General features: G+C 38.5%; 6 protein-coding genes across 6 annotated transcripts; 3 read left to right on the forward strand and 3 right to left on the reverse strand.

The window, feature by feature from the left end:
* Positions 1–656: 656 nt before the first annotated feature.
* BDF20DRAFT_819484 (actin interacting protein 3-domain-containing protein) lies at positions 657–3668 on the forward strand (the record flags this gene model as incomplete). Its single annotated transcript, XM_053077462.1, has 6 exons — positions 657–838; positions 916–1661; positions 1764–1883; positions 1999–2234; positions 2307–2555; positions 2661–3668. Coding segments are annotated over 6 exons (2541 nt in total), but the record flags the coding sequence as incomplete, so codon positions are not given.
* Positions 3669–5464: 1796 nt separating this feature from the next.
* BDF20DRAFT_835750 (uncharacterized protein) lies at positions 5465–6322 on the forward strand (the record flags this gene model as incomplete). The annotated part of the gene is made up of 1 exon (XM_053078872.1): positions 5465–6322. The coding sequence occupies one exon, from the start codon at positions 5465–5467 to the stop codon at positions 6320–6322; it is 858 nt and encodes a 285-aa protein (XP_052936726.1).
* Positions 6323–6610: 288 nt separating this feature from the next.
* On the reverse strand, positions 6611–9009 carry BDF20DRAFT_987967 (Ribophorin I). Its single transcript, XM_053085256.1, has 8 exons — positions 8521–9009; positions 8257–8460; positions 7898–8149; positions 7411–7713; positions 7186–7330; positions 6970–7102; positions 6765–6877; positions 6611–6691 (listed from the first exon to the last, which is right to left on the reverse strand). The coding sequence occupies exons 1-8, from the start codon at positions 8841–8843 to the stop codon at positions 6665–6667; spliced, it is 1500 nt and encodes a 499-aa protein (XP_052936727.1). The 5' UTR covers positions 8844–9009; the 3' UTR covers positions 6611–6664.
* Positions 9010–9013: 4 nt separating this feature from the next.
* On the forward strand, positions 9014–10958 carry BDF20DRAFT_871668 (ubiquitin-related domain-containing protein). Its single transcript, XM_053081115.1, has 6 exons — positions 9014–9540; positions 9599–9717; positions 9779–10203; positions 10272–10391; positions 10454–10628; positions 10690–10958. Exons 1-6 carry the CDS (start codon positions 9476–9478, stop codon positions 10728–10730), a joined length of 945 nt encoding a protein of 314 aa, XP_052936728.1. The 5' UTR covers positions 9014–9475; the 3' UTR covers positions 10731–10958.
* On the reverse strand, positions 10943–12976 carry BDF20DRAFT_820123 (uncharacterized protein; the record flags this gene model as incomplete). The annotated part of the gene is made up of 2 exons (XM_053077513.1): positions 10943–11259; positions 11320–12976. The coding sequence occupies 2 exons, from the start codon at positions 12974–12976 to the stop codon at positions 10943–10945; spliced, it is 1974 nt and encodes a 657-aa protein (XP_052936729.1).
* Positions 12977–14713: 1737 nt separating this feature from the next.
* BDF20DRAFT_871678 (PI31 proteasome regulator N-terminal-domain-containing protein) lies at positions 14714–16368 on the reverse strand. The gene is made up of 7 exons (XM_053081116.1): positions 16121–16368; positions 15876–16033; positions 15580–15800; positions 15370–15510; positions 15169–15279; positions 14968–15109; positions 14714–14900 (listed from the first exon to the last, which is right to left on the reverse strand). Exons 1-7 carry the CDS (start codon positions 16287–16289, stop codon positions 14877–14879), a joined length of 966 nt encoding a protein of 321 aa, XP_052936730.1. The 5' UTR covers positions 16290–16368; the 3' UTR covers positions 14714–14876.
* Between the last annotated feature and the right edge of the window lie 1029 nt (positions 16369–17397).

Below are 17397 nucleotides of genomic sequence, written 5' to 3' on the forward strand. Positions count from 1 at the left end.
TTCTCCACTCTTCGCTGCTGGTATCTTAACTATCGGCTGACCATTAGAATTTATTTTTAACGCTATGAAGCATTACGGCAATCTGATAGTGTCTTTAGTTCGAATATAATCTTTACTTCCTTCTGTCTAAATACTGTCGCTGCTTCAGTAACACTCAAAATGGTTAAGAGTCCAGTTTTTATAACTTTGTACATTTCGTTAGTCGTATACAGTATTTTGCATTAACTCTTCTGTTGCATTGATACAATATGTCAATTTATCGGCAAAACACATCCTATAAATAACATCTCTCAGGAACAGTAATTTAACCTATTTTGGGTTCCTAAAAAAGCAGGCTCAGCAACAAAATTTATTTATTGTCTGCAAGCCGGAAAGAAAAAAAAAAAAAAAGCATGTAGAGAAATTCATGATCTTTTGCAATTTTTAATAAATGTATGATGCGGCTTCTTTTCTTTTTTCAAATAATCACTGCCGTCTTTTTACCGATTTTTTTTTTTATCTTTTTTTTGCCCAATTTGTATTAACTTTCCTAGCATCTATACCCAAAAATGAGAGCAGCGAGCAACATATCCAGCATGGTAATATGACCTTTACTTCCATGTTATTCAATTTCTCAGCATCAGTATCATTTACCGACTATTTAACACTCTTTGTAGTCTGGAGAAATAGAACAAGTCGTTACCAAACTATTGCGCACGACAAAGTCATTACTGGAAGCTTTAACACAATGGTCTGTTATGCGCACTTCAAAAAATGAAGTGCTTGAACTTCACGATACCTTAGAAAAGCAGTTTTATCTTGTTTCTCAAGCCTTTGAGGAAGCGGGAGTGGGAATGAGGTAAAGTCGAAACTATTTTGTTAAAATGTAGCTCATGCTCTTGCTTTGTTATTGACATTAAACTGAAAAAACATAAGCGATCTGCAGTGGATCCCGCGACAGCTAAAAGAATCCGTTTCAGTAGCTATGTTGGATATACCTTCACCTCACGCTTTAGACCAATATTTACCCAGAATTAGAGAAGTCATTGTACATTTATTGCATGGTTTGAAGGGTAAACAAGCCATGCTGAGAGAGAGGGAACGAGAGTCACGTGGATCAATTCGCTCAACTTCGTCAACAAGTGATTCTTGGAATAGAGAGGTGCCTTTAGCTGCCTTAAATAGAGGTAGTGGATCACAACGTATTATGATGCAGCAGCAACAACAGCAAGGATCGGTTACTTCACCTACCCTACCCCCTTCCTCGCCCTCTTCTACTGCCGCAATTACCCATATTTCACCTCGCGGTAGCAGCAGCACTGATTATGAGCCATGGTCAGGTGGTATGCCTCGCCCTTCTTTGCCTACAAATGACCTATCTTCTAGAATTATGCCGCCAAGAATGGGATCTACGCATCATATGCAATCTACTCCAGCCCCTCGACGATCGAACTCATCTAGTAGAAGTTCTAATGTTCAGCAGCAAATTACAATGCCAGCTCCGCCAATACCTCCTCCACCAGCCCAAAACTCATCAATGCCGCAACAACAGCAACAATCGTTCGATGAAAACGATCCAAACACAGCGATCGCTTTAGCAGCATTAAAAAGGCAAGAGAACCTGGCCCGCAGATCTTCCGTTCGTAGAGCTTCAATGTATCGAGGCGATTACAGTGGGGGGAGTATCTCTAAAGGAAAAATCCCCTTTCCAATCTCTTCTTCTTCTTCATCGACTTTCAATTCTCCTTACAATGGTACTGCTGCTGGCAGTGGTAGAATTGAAGTTGTGCCGCCTGTACCATCTTTACCCGCCCATCATCAGCTACCTCTAAAAAATGTAGATTATACAATTGCAGAATCTTCAGAAGAAGTTGAAGGAGAAAATCTTGACAATGTTAACAAGAGTGACGATAATGAGAATGGAAAGCCAGAATCCAAAGGTAAATGAAAGGTTTTTTTTTTTTATTGGTGTAATGAATTCCCTCACAGACTTTTCTTTTTGAATTGATACATTATTAGCTTTAACTCTTTTTCTTCAACTTGGTAAACAAGTACAGAAGGTCAAATATGGCGGCGAGATTAGTATTCCTGCTTTGAACATGTTATTTTTAGAGAAATTCAGCTATTCAATCCGACAAGATGACTTCCCAAAAATCTATATAAATGATCCAGCAGTAGGAATTGCTTATGAGTTAGAAGACATAACTGAAGTCAAAGACAAATCTGTTTTGTCACTCAATATAGATGGTATGATTGTTACTTAATGCTTTGATTCATTTATGTTCATACATGTTTAAATATGCCATGCATTATACTACATAGAAGAGGAGCAGAAAGAAGCAAAGAAAGATTGGTTAGCAGAAATCACTAGCTTTTTCAACAAGGAAATTATGGAAACCCGGCAAATATTCAAAGAGCAATTAGACGAGCTGAAGAAAGAAATGACGGAAACAGCTACGAAATCTCAGCTATTTAGAGAAGAGAAAGAAAAGGAATTTTTGGAGCATATCGCAATTCATGTTTCTAATTTGCAACAGCAGAAACACTCAACAACGGATGATAACGAAGTATCAGCGGTGAACGAAACGAAAGCAGATGAGAAGGATAAACCAACTCCACCAGCCCGTACTGTAGCTACAGACGCAGGATCGCCATCACCTACAGGAGCTGAAGTAACTCAGAGGGTGTCTATTTCCAAAAATCAGTTCGAGGCTCAACGCGCCGAGATCGACACCCTCCGCCGTGAGATCATCGTTCTTCGCCAGCTCGATAGAGAAATACGCGAAGAAACTTCCACAATTATCAGCCAACTAAAAGAAAAGACTGCTGCTATCGAACAAGAAACAAAGGCTGGTGAAATTCAACAACCAACACAAGCATCCGTGGCACGTGCTCACTTGGAGAAGGGTAAAAAGAACCTCCTAGACAAATCTGATAAAGTCACTAGTCGCTTAGAAGAATTGCAAGATACCATTGATCAGCTCAAGTTAGATGTTACACAGCGTAAATGTCGACCTTCCGAGGCCCAAATGACTCATTGTGCCAATGAACGCAAAGCTCTTACTGAAGAAATTGAGGAGTTTGGCAAATTGATTGCTCAAATTAGACCTCGTTGGAAAAAGACCTGGGAACATGAACTGCAAACTATTGTCAACGAACAACAAATTCTTAAGGATCAGGAATATCTTCTGTCAGATATGAAGGATGATTTAGAAGCGCTACTGGAAGTGTTTGAGCAATTGGAAAAAATTTATGTGTATCAGGCAAATGCAAAACCTAAACCTCGTGAGTTCAGGGTAGCGCCTCCTGAAGAAGGCTATGAAGGTATGGCGAGTGTAATGAAGCAAGTCTCGACGATCGATGTTGATCATGAACGTCGTTTGAAAGCATTGGAGCAGGCTGATAAAATGAGACAACGAGAATTGGCCAATCGTATCGATGATTTTGAAAAGGAATTGATAGGATTTGTAGAGACGAAGAAGTTGAAAAAGACAGGCGGTGCCTTAGAAATTGATAGAATACGTAAGCAGAAAGACGAGGAAAACCTAAAAGCTATGTATGCTGACAAAAAAGAAACAGCGGGAAACCCGCCACCATTGACGGCAACCAATACTGAATCAGCAGTTTCAGATACGGCTAAAACCAATGAAGAGCAACCACAACAGGAAGAACAAGAAGAGGCAGTGTAATTGAAATGTATTCTGCTGTTCTCCTACGACCTTAGTTTTTATGCATGATCTATCGAATATTGAGCATTATAGCTTATATTAATTCCCATGCTTAGAAGGATAGAAGAAATAAAAATAAAGATGTACCTGAAATTCATAACTCAAGATGGATAATGTTAATTTCAGTTAAAGATGTAGGGCGTTGGTTTGGATTACATGCAGCTGCTGCTCGAAGGGTATAATCTGAATGCAGTATGATCTATTGACCATTAAAGTAAAAGGAAATTTCTTGCTTACAATACATCAAATTATGTGCTTATACCATTTCTGAAACGCTTAACACCTAGCAAGATTGACCTTATAAAGTAGCATCTGGACGGCAAATTGAATTGCTTAGCCTCAAATCCATGTGCGGGCATCTTATAATGCATACAATACATTTGAGCAACTGCAGTCACAAACTGTGTATATAGTTATTCATCTGTGCATATGAATTGGTCCTCTACAGCTCTTGAAATTGATTAACAATGTACTCCGTTAAAGACTTCTGATTTTTGGCAGCTTGGTTGAATCTCTGATGCACTCAAATCCTTGGTATATTTGCAGAGTGTTTGATTATAGAGGATGTGAACACCAGTCTACCCTATTAAGGTATTTGGTGGTTAGATAAAGTTCTACTTCGACTTATGCTTGTTCTATTGTTAAGCACACGCCGCTTTTGTTAGTTTACACTAATGGTTCAAAGCCCAGATACATTTTCTTTAAGCCATTTAGATACTTTAGTCACTTTGCAAGGCTGTTTTATTTCGTTATAGTGATAGAGCAGGTTTTCTACAGGAATTTGTAGCCTGTTGCATAAATTTGCTTTCGAAACGTATGATATAGCTCCTAGGGTTTAGTGCCTTTCGGCTCTGCCTCGAATGATCCCTTTATATTCTTGGTGTCATGTCATCAAGAGCACTATAATCATCTAGTTATCCGAGCTTCGCTTTAAAATTAGTAATTGAACTTGAAATGTGATGGGTCCAGGAAAGCAATTCAACTTTTGACGTTTCTTCTTGTCGGAACAAATTCTCCCGCTTTCCAATCATAATGTAAGCTTGTGATATAATCGACTGTGTTGGCAACGAAACACAATTTAGCGGTACATAGATATTAAATGAATGTTTTATGAAGCGAGCCCAATACTTGAATGCAATTTTGATTACTCTTAATATTGGTTTCATATTTGACAACACTGGCTTTGTATTAGGCATCAGGCGACAAACATTACTTCTGCAGACGACCAGTTGGAATGAAGAGCACTAGGTTTAGAAACTTGTGATGGAACTAAGATTATAGGGCCTAGACCAAGCTGGGTACCAATTTAAACTATGTTACACGTACCTTGTAGAATTGGCATGAAGAGACAAAATCAGATTTAATTAGTGGCTGCAGGGACCATGATTTCGACGTTAGCACCTTGTGAAACCTACTACTGTGAGCCAAGAATTGTCAAATTCTGGAAGTTTAATCAAAAATGTAAAGAAAAAAAGTTGCTATGGAAACATTGTTGCCATAGTGAAAGGTGAGAGTAAAAATAATGCACTTGATCCTCATAGATTGATTCTACAACCCATGGAAGGCAAAGATCGCCCGCAATCCGGTCAGTTAGTCATTTTTTTCGGTTAATCATCTTCCTGATGTGAGCAGGTGTGTCGACGAAAAAAAAAAAAAAATTGGTATAAAATGAGGCTCGATCCGGTCAATTGATTAACAACAAACCCTCCTTTCTTTCACTTCAGTTTCCTTTCTATCTTTATTATAACCCTTTTCAAATGGCTACTGCTCGATTACGGTCATTTCTACATACTAAACGCCAAGAAGATACTCCCTCACAATTTCCCATCAAAAGATCCACCATTTCATTCCCTTCAAGGCAGGCCTTCAAGGAGAACAATAACATCGACTGCCAAGCGAACATTGACTCTGTGAAAAGATCAACTACTCTCTCTCGTGTAAAGCGATTCGGCTCTCTCTTAACCCGTAACAGCAGTGGTCGGTATAAAATCAGCACATCTTTTAGAGAAGAGGATACACTTACACCTTTCTCGCTTGACTTTGATGCTTCAATTCTTACCAAACCTTCTAGCAACATAACATCCAGGTCCTCCTCACATATTGTGACAAATAGCATAAATAGTGATGATTCCGAAGAAGAAAACTTGATTACACCTACACAGTCGACTACATCATTTTTCAGCAGTGGTTCGGAAAAGATCTTGGTAAATAATGAGGATGGCAATGAAGGAGACACTTTTACAACGGAGAAGATCATTCAGAAACAAACTAAATCCTTCTTTACACCAATTGTTACTTTGACCAAAGCAGAGCAACAGCAAGTATTTTGCGGCATTTCCTCAGCAACAACCAAAATTGAAATAGATCAGTCACTTAAGAGTTCTATTAAAGAAACATATTTTGCTGCTGAAGTCGAAACGGAGGTAGTTAGAATGCCAACAACAGTGCCGCAATCTGTTTCTGATCATAACATTGCAATGTCTGAGGTATCGCTGGTTCGAACCGAATTACAGCTTGCTTTTGAAATGATCGATAAAAAACTCGAGGAAGAGCTCGATTCCCGGCATTCACAAATGTCTCGAAATATCTATGCCAAGCCTATTTATACCTTCTAAACTTCTGTACACTTATGTATCATATTGTAAAACTCATACCTTCAAACATACTCTATATCGTTCGCAAACAAAATAAATTCTCAATTTATGTCATGCAGGAACGGCCTCAAGAAAGGTGGCGAGAAATCAGTAGCATTTCTCAAAATATAACTGTCCACTTGTCTATTAACAAATTATCAGACTTTACTGATGTCACTTATTCATGTTTGTAAGGAACATCAGCAATCATAGAACATATTGCTATTGGTGATACTGTAATATCATAATGAAGCAATTTATTCATTCATTAGGCTGTAGGTGCGGTTATACACTGATGGATCCATTCATAAATAAAATAGACTCTTATTTTTTCTTTTTCTGTTGTTTTCTCTAACCAGATAAAGATTTTGCTATGTTAATTTTTACAATGAAGTATTTAGCGCCTTTATATTGGTTTAAATACCTTTTTGATCGTTGCATTGAGACCAACAGAGTTCGTAGATAATGATTGTAAGGTTTTGCTCTCTGTAAATACCTGTTGTTTTTCATTTGACGGCTGAGTAACTGTATCGGAAACTAAATATGTATTGTTAGGTAAGAAAGTGTTTTTCTTACTATCGTGTCTTGAGGACTGTATAGAGTTCATACTTTCGAAAAAATTATCATACCTTTTGCAATGTCACTAGTAACTGTCCATAAAAATTTTGATGCGCATATGCTTAGTAAAAATAAGAAAAAGATTGCTGAAGAAGTAACCAACGGCTTCTGTAAAAGACGCAAAGTCGAATAGTTATACGATATCTATTGACAAATTTTTAAGTGGCATTTGAGGCAGAGAAGATTAATTTAGATCGTTTATTCGGTGAAATTGATAGGTAACTTACAAAAATGGGCACTTCATGATCTGATACTACGTATGTTTTTCTAAACACAATAGTCGGTCGCCCTACAGAATCAAAATACGTGAAATGCATCGTTTTCTCAATCGAATCAAATTCAATGTGTGGAGGAACTGAAAGCTCGATATCGCTGGCACAATTGAGAAAATGTAACAAGTCTGTTAGGTTTTACACCCCATAGAATATGTTGAAAAAAAGTAAAACAATTACGTAGCGCCTTCGGGCAGGGTAACTTTGAATTCAATGTCGTTGATCGTTTTCTCCTTTACGTTATCTACTAGGTTGACTTTCAAGATATATTTTCTGTCTGCTTTCGAGTCATGACGTAGAAACTGCCGCAAAGGTACATTGTGGCCCATATACCAACTTGATCTCCACCCACCGTAGACAGGAAATCTTGGTTGTATCTGCAGGTATGATTTGGTTATTTCTTTGCGAAAATGAGAAGTGGATACGTTGCCAACTTCGTCGCGATAATAAATATCTGTAGCATCCTTGGGAATCGAATTCAAGCTCTGTCAAAACATTTGTCAATTGTCTAACATGTGGTGAGCTTTGATATTTGACGCGACTGAAGAGATGCTCCAATCTTGCTTTCCCAAAATCAATTGCAAAGCAAATTGTTAGACACTTGCTTATACCGTGAGTGGCTATTACTAGTTATCACTAATGCGATTAAGAATAAAACTATACTTACTCTGCACCATCATTCTGTAGATCATAATGCTCTTCAACACCCATGTTTCCGCCCCAGTGCGAAACTTCCATATGTCTTTCCAACCGTGTTATTGTTACCATTGGTTTCAAATATTCGTAATGAAAGCTACCGCGTGCTTTCGTGAATGGTGGTACGTCTTTAAAAGTTCCGTAAATAATTGTATTACCTACAACCTTACTATCGTAGCTCACCCCTTCTAGAAGATTACTGTCAACTCTATTACTGGGAAATCTACGCTGGCGCAACACAGTTCATTAGCTCTCAAAATTTCAGAATTGTTCATGGACATTTCTTTCCTTCCATCTATTTTTACAATTAATTTCCTCACTAAAACTTACTTGAATGTAGACTTGATTTCACTTGTCTCATATGGAGATACCAAAAAAATAGTTCCTATGAAAGTGACATGCTGTTTGGATAGCTGTGGTATCTTTGCTGGAAAAGGACCGATGAAATGAACATAAGAAAGGTTGATACCAATCTTCAATTGCTCTGCGGAATTTACAGGTTTATCAAGTTGAACTGCAAAAACATGGAGCCCTCTAGATTGCAAGGTGATTATTATCTCATTTCAGCATGTGAACAATAAGTGGAATATTTACACTTTAGAGTCAATACCAATATATGTTATCGCTAGATCCTCGTTGCTCAGTCCATACGGTAAATGATAGGCCTGATGATAAGCAATATGATCTTTATAGGCAGATGGGATAGTGAAGTAGTATCGGTCCATTGGCTTTCCACCCATATTTGTAGCTTTTAGAGTTATTTTTTCCTTTACAACACTACTTGTCAAGTCGACGACGCGTCTCACACGGTCATTATGAAAGCCGTTTGCTGCTATTGTGGCTACATCAATGGCATGTGTGGCAGGATGTTCCCAAGCGTAAAAAAGCAAAAAGACAAGAAGATAGACGGCTTTCATTTTAACTTGTCTTTCTTTTTGAAACTGAAACGTAAAAGAAAGGAAGAGATGAGAAAAAGGTACTTGACAAAACAAGGAGTAAACAACTTTGTTTCTGCGAATGCATAACCTGGCAATTGTGCCACCAACGCATGGAAATTTAGTTGCCTCTCAGAGATCAACATTTAAAAGGATAAAAGTCAGACGTTGGCAGGACAAAAAATGCCAATATCAAAATGACGATTGCTTACTGAAACATGTTCGTGCCGCTATGCACTATTTATGGTAACAAACTCACAGATGAAATTCGCTCATCCAGTCTTAGTGCAATGATAGCCTTATGCTCGGGCAATATCAAGCGTTTCTTCAGACTGCCTGCCTACGGAAAGAATAAAACCATCAAGTTGAATTAAAGCCTAACTTCTTTTTCTTTTTGGTTGCTTTTTAGATTAAATTTCAATCATTGTATACACCCCGCCTTACACTCCTTCTTATCAAATATTTATCACATATTAAGAAATAACTAGCAATGGCCAACGACTTTGACACTCTTGTAGGAATGGGATTCTCTGACGCCAAAGTGTAAGAGCTAGCTTGGTATATACTAGTGTGTTGATTGCATCCGGCCATTCTTACTCACACACGTTAATTTCATGACGAACAGCAAGAAGGCACTAAGAGCAACTAATAATGCTGGTCTTCAACCCGCCTTGGACTGGTGAGTTTACGCTTTAAGAAAACACTTCGAGACAATTTACCCATCATTTCTTTCACAGGATTTTGAATCACTCAGAAGTTTCTGAAGAACCTGACGAAGAACCAGTCGCTCCTGAAGCATTAGGTACAGCCGATAGCTCATCATCCCAACCTGATAAAGAAGCTACGCATGAAGAAGGTAGACAGACTTAGAGTGACATATGTTAGTCCTGTAGATCAGTTCTAACTATGTATATTAGGAGAAATTAAGGATGGGGAGCAGACAGCTCAAAGTCTAATTTGTAACGACTGTCAGAAATTATTCCGTGATGCGACAGGCGCAGAGTTACATGCTACACGTACAGGCCACCAAAATTTTGCAGAGAGCACAGAGGCAATCAAACCATTGACTGAAGAAGAAAAAAAGCAGAAATTAATCGAATTGAAGGCACGTATGGCCGAAAAACGAGCCGCTCGTGAAAAAGCAGAAAAAGAAGAACGTAAACAAGCAGAGAAGATCAGAAGAAAAGCGGGTCAGGAAATGACATTGGCCAAAGAAGCTCTAGAGCAAAAAGAGATGAAGAAGATGATGGATCAAAAGAAGAGGGAGAGAGAAGAAGAGAAACTTGCGAAAGCCAGAATTAAGGCACAAATTGAGCAGGATAAAAAAGAACGAGCAGCAAAGGTATCAAAGGACAAAGCATAATTGTTATAAAGAGAATATATATATTCAAGTAATATTGATGCAAATAGAGAGAAGCGGCTAAACAACAAGCTCAAGCCCATGCAGTTGAAGCTGCTTCTGGTGGTGGTGGTGCTGCTGCTTTCTCACAGGCAACCACGAAAAAGGAGTATACTGAGAGCAGAATACAGGTATCCTCAATATATTGGTAGTCACTTGTTATATAGACCTATTAACTCTGAAGCTTTTTCAGATCCGTTTACCAGGAGCAGGCCCGGTGACAAATACCTTTGATGCAAATTCAACGCTATCCGATGTCTTTACCTTTTTGCAGAACCAGGGTTGTAATACTCCCTTCAATCTTTCGACTACATTCCCAAGAAAGACTTTTAGCGCTGATGACCGTCAAAGAACCCTGAAAGAACTGAGTAAGTATAATATGTGATATTTTATGATAAGCGATTAACACTGACACTATTATTACTCCAGATTTGGTTCCTTCTGCTGCATTAGTTTTGTCATACCTGTAAAAATACTAATAGATTATGTTAGTTCAGAAAATGGCAATGGTTGGGATTTTAAGTATTTGACGAATTTGCAGAATAAATAGAAATGCAGTGTAAAGATTTATTCACTTTCACAGTTAGGAGAAATATATACATGGAAGTTGCCCATTAAAAAAAATAAAAAATAAAAAATAAAAAAATATGAAGATATGTGTATAAAGATGTTGCAAACTAATTTACAGCATGGGATGCTCATCAATAAATAAAAACTTGTTCATTTTGCGTGGATTAAAGTAACGAAATCTTGCAGAAGTTTTGTTACTAAATTGTTTTTGTTGCTGAGTATGACTCGGAAGAACGTCAGGATTGTACTCCATAAGTTGTGTAGATGAAGAAGACATTCTTCGGGTATCATTATTACTAGTAGTGGGTTGTTGTTTGACTGATGAAGCAAAAGAAGATGAATGCATACTGAAATGATTTTGAAAAGTAATAGATTTTTGTCGAGGTTTATTATTAGCGGATTTTGTAACAGCTGGCTTATTACTTCGACCTGCTGGTATTTCATTTTTGATAGGTATAAATTGCTGGTAAGAATCGTTATAATCTCGACTATTCAAAGTTGCAGTAGGTTTGAGATGTGCCAAGAAAAAGTCAGGTTTATTTACTTTAGTGGGCTCTTCAGGAAGATGGTAATCGTGTATGCTGCTGTTGTACTTGGATTGATGTCGTTGTAACTCTGCTTGAATCCAATCTGCTACCTGAAACCAGTTTTTGCAAGAAAATCTAAATTCTCGTGTGTTCTTCAAAACTTCGTATGATTTCTGGAGTGCTCGATTGAAGTCGTCCATTTTGATGTTTGTCAAAATTCTTTGCTTAGCCTCCAGGGACAAGCAATTGTGGTATATATCCATAGCGACGGAGACAACTTCTGCAGCTCGCCATAGTTCATCACGATCAAAGGCACATCGACCAACATCACCCATATTACAAGTTTTGATGGCACTCAACTGTGTTAAAGCTGTGGATAAACAGATATTCAGTGAGTCTAGCGAAGACTGGTTTGGTGCAGTGTCGTTCATTTCTGGTATAAAAAGCTTATGTAAGATGATACGGGTAGCATTATATTCAATATTAACTCGAAGGCAGGACAAAAATAAGTCTTCACAGCCATATTCAAACCCACTGTCCAACACTAAGTAGCTGGGTAGTTGATTGTAAAAATGTTGTAGTTTTTTATCGAATTCATAGAGCTGCTCCACTGTCATCGTTTCACTGTTTTGCTGATCATATAGTGCTGAGACTATATTACTCTGAATCCTCCAGAGTTTGAGGCAATGGCTGAACGTAATAACATTAATCTCACTCTCATCGATATCCTCCTCAAACACCAAGGGTAAATCTGGCTCGCCAGGATGCTTTGGCTGGGGACTATTTTTTGGCGAACCCGCAGTCCAAATGGAAAAGTCTACAGCCCAGAGATACCACCAAAGACGTGTATCCATCTCTTTTTCGTACGAATCTGGCTCTTCATGCACCATACGAGGATAAATGTCAAGTTGATGCATAGCTGTAACAGCCATTCCAGCATAATGATGGCGTTTTGATGGCTCTGCTCGTGTGCTCATGAATAGGAGAGCGATAACCGTATATCGATCGGGTGTGTCAAATGATTGCGCCAACCGTTCTCTAGCGCAACTAAAAAAGTACTCCTCCTGTTCTTGTACTTTATCCAAATCCTGTAAGAAATGTTTGAAGGCAGGTCGTGGATGATGTATCACCATGTGTCGAAAGACGTAAGAGCACATTGCATTGACGATTAACGTATCAAGAGGATTTTCCTGCATTCTATACCAACGAATAAACTCGTCCTTTTGGATTATCGGCTTGAACCTCACTTTGCATAAAAAGAAAGTATCCACGCAAGCATCGGCAATTTGCTTCAATTCAGAGAAAGTCTCAAGGCTAGAATGAGGATTTGCTATGATTCCCAGTTGACAAGCTGACTTGAAGAAGTTCACCGGTTTTAATTGATTGCTTTTATTTCGAGATAGAACAATTCTATTCGTCGGTTCGTTCCTAGCATTGTTTGGTGTTACAGTTGAGTTTGCCAGTGACGAGCAACAGATCTGACTGAATGCTTCAATGAGTGAAGTGAGGTCCGTAGCATTCGAAACCTTCGCCTCCAAATTGATTCCCACATCCGTATATGAGAAGCGAACTTTTGATAATATATCCGTTAAAAAAAGGCTGTTTTCAAGTTGTGCCATAGATTTTTCTTTCATCATCAAAGGTTTTACTAATTCATCAAATGACAGAGTGTTGGTTACTGCTACTGGAGAGCATGGTGTTGTCATCAGGTTTTGAAAAGTATTTGACGGGCTTTTCTCTGCGTCAGATTGTGTAGCGCTAGAGCTATCCTCTAGCAAACGTGCTGTTAGAATACTATCATCAAAGCTTGAGGTGTCAAAATACTCCACTGTCGATGCTATATCAAATGTCTGAATTGAGGATGCCGCAGGGTTGTTGCTGCTGGCTGCCAATTGCGGAGTAAGCTCAACTGTCGGATGAAGCCAATGGTAGCTGTCTGGATCGTAGAGTACAGGCTTGCTCCAACCTTGTGATAATGAACTATGTGGAAACTCGCTGTTATTATGGTGGAAACTGTTGCTATCGGAATTGCTTCTGGTTGAAGCCCTGTAAAAACCATCATAAGCGTACTGTGAATAATAGTCATCCTCATCCAATGAAGTCATATGCCCGTCTAATCTGACTCGTTTAGATAATCTGTTTACTGTATCAAAAGGCATTTTTTTCTGAATTGTGTTTTAAAGTATGAAAGGAAAGTGCAATTAAGAAAGAGAGAATAGGAAGTGAGATCAAGAAAAGAGAACAAAGATTTGATGGGAAAATTTACGACATTTTGGAGAGATATTAGTTCAAGGTGACACAAAGTATTTTTTCTAACTCACAACCATGAATATGGTACTTACGGCTTAAATGGCTGCTTCTTATTTTCTAAATGGTGGTATTCTAAAATTCATTTTGCGTAATGCTAAGATTCAATTGGCGTAACTGAAATTTCCATAGGCACGTTAAGCCAATCAATTGGCGTTTTACAACTTAATTCTGTGTATTTCAAAGGAAAAACTGACACACTGTAGAAGACTAAGACACGTTAACAATTAACAGCCTTCAAAAGTAGTTGAACCGGACTTAGTAAAATGGGCCAACCAGATGAAAATGTGACAACGTAGTGATACCTAAAATCATATCAGCAACGACTTTAATTAAAATCCGTAATAGGTTGCCTAGTGAATAGACGCCTCTCAAACGATCATATCTTTGCTTCGGCAACTCTTACAGAATCTTTGAGCGTTTGAACCTGCTCAAGCAGCCGCTTAAACCGAGCCTGTTGATTTGTATCCTGCACCACACAGAGGAGAATTCAGCGCATCAGCAGCAGCGAAGCACTTTTATGCAAAATTCTCCAGGTTCTTAAAATCCCAGCCTTAAATGGAAATTCATCAAAATTGATTTAGAGAACAAGCTTTCAATTTTTTGGGCATGAAGGTCTTACAAGACTTAAAGGTGAGAACACCGTGCTAAGAAACAAGGAGTGAGTCTATTGAATTACATATATTTAGCATATCTTTACAGGATGTTCCTGAACAGCATTTACACTGATTATCAGCTTTCATTGTATAAAAAAAGAAAAAGTAAACAAAGCACGATGAACGCATAGCTCAGTGTTTTTTAAAGTGCAAGCAACATACTTCAACTAAATCTGACGGGCCGTCCCAGTTATACAGCCATCTGACTGATCAAGGCACAAAAGTCTTATAAATTGTAATCACTCCGATGTTAAGCTCTACTCAGTTCATATTTGAAAGTATAATTGTTATGAATGGGACAACGAAGTCGAAAAGGATATGCCTCTAAAACGCCCTTTTTTTTTTTGCCCCCACTAAACCGGTAATAAAATTTTTCATGCTATAAAAAACAAAGGACAAGCCAAAAAGGATCGCCTACTTCAATTTGACTTCAAATTTTGAGCATATTTGAGTCGCGTAGCAATGATCACTGAACTTTTTATTTTGGAATATACCAAGCATTTAACTAATATTAATGAAAGGGTCGAGGCAACTTGCGCTGTTCCTAGATACTGATTTATCCAAACATGTCACCAAAACCCTATAAAATTTTGAAATCAATATAAAAATTCTTTCACTTTTTTTTTTCATTTTTGGAAAGTACTTACAGGTGGAGGAAGTTCATCATTATTGGGTTCGCCAGGAAAGAGTCTACGAGGACCGCTTCTACCACGTCCACTTGGTGGACGGACAGGTGGACGACCAAATGGTCCAATTGGATCAAAACGAGCGCCAGGTGGAACCGCTCCTCTGCAACAAATTATTAATCACATTGTATGCTCTGCGTATTATTTTTGGGAATAGTTTACCTGGGTAACGGCTGAGGTCCACCATATATACCAGTAGGGTCCTCAAGGTCATCACCACTGCGACTGCCAAATATAGGATGGTCAGGACCTACATACATACCACTACCACGACTACTTTGATTAGCCCGTGAAAAATGAAGGTGAATACTTGAATTCTACATGTCTGGCACTATGTCATTTATTTTCCATTGTGCTGCCTACCCAGGCATAGATACACCACCACCAATGCCGTCGTTACCCAACGGATTCAAATCTGAGCTACCTACATCCGGAAACATCGGTGTAGGATGATCTCCTGATGGTTGTGATGGTATGTTTGATGGAGGAGGAAAGTGTCGCTGCCTTTTACAAAAATCAGACCATCTAAGCTCGCGTACAACAAATAGGAACACCTGTTTTGCAAGTTCTTACCTTGTCTCCTCCCTTGATGACGTATCTTCATAGCCTGGCTTATTTAATCCTGGTATCAAACGTTGTAAAATATTGAGCTTATATGATTTGATAAAATCTTCAAATCTGCTTGAGGATATAAAACCATGTACTAATGGCTCATTCTTTGTCGAATCATACGGGTAGAATGATTCAGATGTATAATCTTCTGTCAGAACATCAAGTATTGCGGTCTTATTATCCTATACCCCCGCATAAGCCATTTGCATTTAGAGCTGACGAACGCAGTCATTTTACCTACAAATATCTTAACGTACCCCTATACCCAACCCAAGTATAACACATTTGTCACCCAGTCGAACCACTTTTATGATGAAGGTTAGACTAGACTGTGGGTGACTATATCTGAAGTTATAGCTATGTGGTCCGTTACTATTCCAGCCTTCGGGTAATTTGACGGTCTGACCGTCACCCTCTATGAAACATGATGTTGAGTATCGATAAAAAGTTGGCTACTCAAGATCCCGCCCCCCCCCTCCCTCACCTCTTCTATTCTCTCTACCTTGACGAGCATCGTCACCAATTCCTGCAAAACGAAAACCAACATCGAGCATAATTGCATGCGTAGCTACAGCAATGGCGTCATATGGGTTTTTTAAAGCTGTGACATTCTGCGAAATCTGATGTAATATAGCTGATGGATCTAAACTGCGCTTTGTATTATCTGCCATTGGGTTCGATTCGAACGTTTAATTGAGAATTAGAAAAGCTGTATCATTTTTATCACCTTTTAAAGTGATTTCTTGCTTTTCAACTCTCGTTCATGCGTTCGGTATTTCAAATCCGTTGCAACCCATCCAATGGATTGCTTCTTAATGCATTTGCTGCGTATCATGGTTGATGATGTCCGGTATTTGCGTACTGATAAAAGGGACTGAAGCTTAAACCGCTTGATTTTTTTTTGTTTTCATGATGCACGTGAGAATACTTAAACGCTCTTCTTTCGTATTGTTTCTTCATTGTCTCGTCTATTAATAATCTTAAGAAGGAAAACAAAGGGTTCCAGATACAGATGGTGTAAAGGATAATGCTGATATAAAGCAAGTATCTTTGCTAAGAAAAAAGGAATCGACAACTATTCTGGCTAAAAAACTGATTGATAATACAGTTTTAGCGACCTATTCTGCTTGACAATGAACTAGCAAAATGCTTTTTTCATCAGCGATAGTCTGTAGATCAGAATTGAGAGCATCGTAAAGGCCAAGCACAGTTTTACACACTGCCAAGTTATCTTAATTGTTTAGCTAAGGAATTTTTTTAGCACTTATTTAAAGGAGCTTGAGCTTCCATTTCCTTGCTATTGAATAGATAATCATTATCTGTTGAATGATGATGCTGCTGACCTTTGACCCTTATTTGTAGGCGCGATGAATGTTAATGCGCGTTTTCAAAAAGACTGATTTCACCTCCGCTGGGTCGTTTTCTTGCCCCTTTTATGTTTCCCCTCTAGCTTTTCTTTTTCTTTTCTCTTTAATGGATCTTCCTCTTGGAGTCGCGATGAACAACATTATGAAAACACACTTAACCCTAACCCTATCGAGATGAGGCCTGTAGGATCATCTCCCTCAGTGGGAAGTATTTGAAGCTATGGTTCAGAAGCCATACGTATTCTTGCTTTCGGTCTTGCGATCCCCACTACCCTTTTTTCCCTTTTATTTGCGGCGAAGTTTCTTTTCCGTTTTGTTTTTCAATAAGTGGATAAAAAAACCTTTCCTTCATAGATTCATCTTGTTGTTCATTGGACTACGGACTTGATGGTTCCTTCTCCAGCTTATGAGG

This window comes from Mycotypha africana (genome assembly GCF_025528875.1).
Source record: "Mycotypha africana strain NRRL 2978 chromosome Unknown BDF20scaffold_5, whole genome shotgun sequence".
Taxonomy (NCBI): Eukaryota; Fungi; Mucoromycota; class Mucoromycetes; order Mucorales; family Mycotyphaceae; genus Mycotypha; species Mycotypha africana.

Excerpts from the sequence above, each read along its gene's own strand:
- BDF20DRAFT_987967 (XM_053085256.1), bottom strand. The coding sequence starts at position 8,843 with ATGAAAGCCGTCTATCTTCTTGTCTTTTTGCTTTTTTACGCTTGGGAA. Across the intron at positions 7,103-7,185 it reads ATCATGAAGTGCCCATTTTT|ATATCGTATAACTATTCGAC; the intron begins GTAAGTTACCTA and ends ATTTGTCAATAG. Across the intron at positions 6,692-6,764 it reads TCAATGCAACGATCAAAAAG|AGAAAACAACAGAAAAAGAA; the intron begins GTATTTAAACCA and ends TTATCTGGTTAG.
- BDF20DRAFT_871668 (XM_053081115.1), top strand. The coding sequence starts at position 9,476 with ATGACGAACAGCAAGAAGGCACTAAGAGCAACTAATAATGCTGGTCTT. Across the intron at positions 9,718-9,778 it reads AGAAGCTACGCATGAAGAAG|GAGAAATTAAGGATGGGGAG; the intron begins GTAGACAGACTT and ends TATGTATATTAG. Across the intron at positions 10,392-10,453 it reads ATACTGAGAGCAGAATACAG|ATCCGTTTACCAGGAGCAGG; the intron begins GTATCCTCAATA and ends AAGCTTTTTCAG.
- BDF20DRAFT_871678 (XM_053081116.1), bottom strand. The coding sequence starts at position 16,289 with ATGGCAGATAATACAAAGCGCAGTTTAGATCCATCAGCTATATTACAT. Across the intron at positions 16,034-16,120 it reads TGGTGACGATGCTCGTCAAG|AGGGTGACGGTCAGACCGTC; the intron begins GTAGAGAGAATA and ends CATGTTTCATAG. Across the intron at positions 15,801-15,875 it reads TACTTGGGTTGGGTATAGGG|GATAATAAGACCGCAATACT; the intron begins GTACGTTAAGAT and ends GCGGGGGTATAG.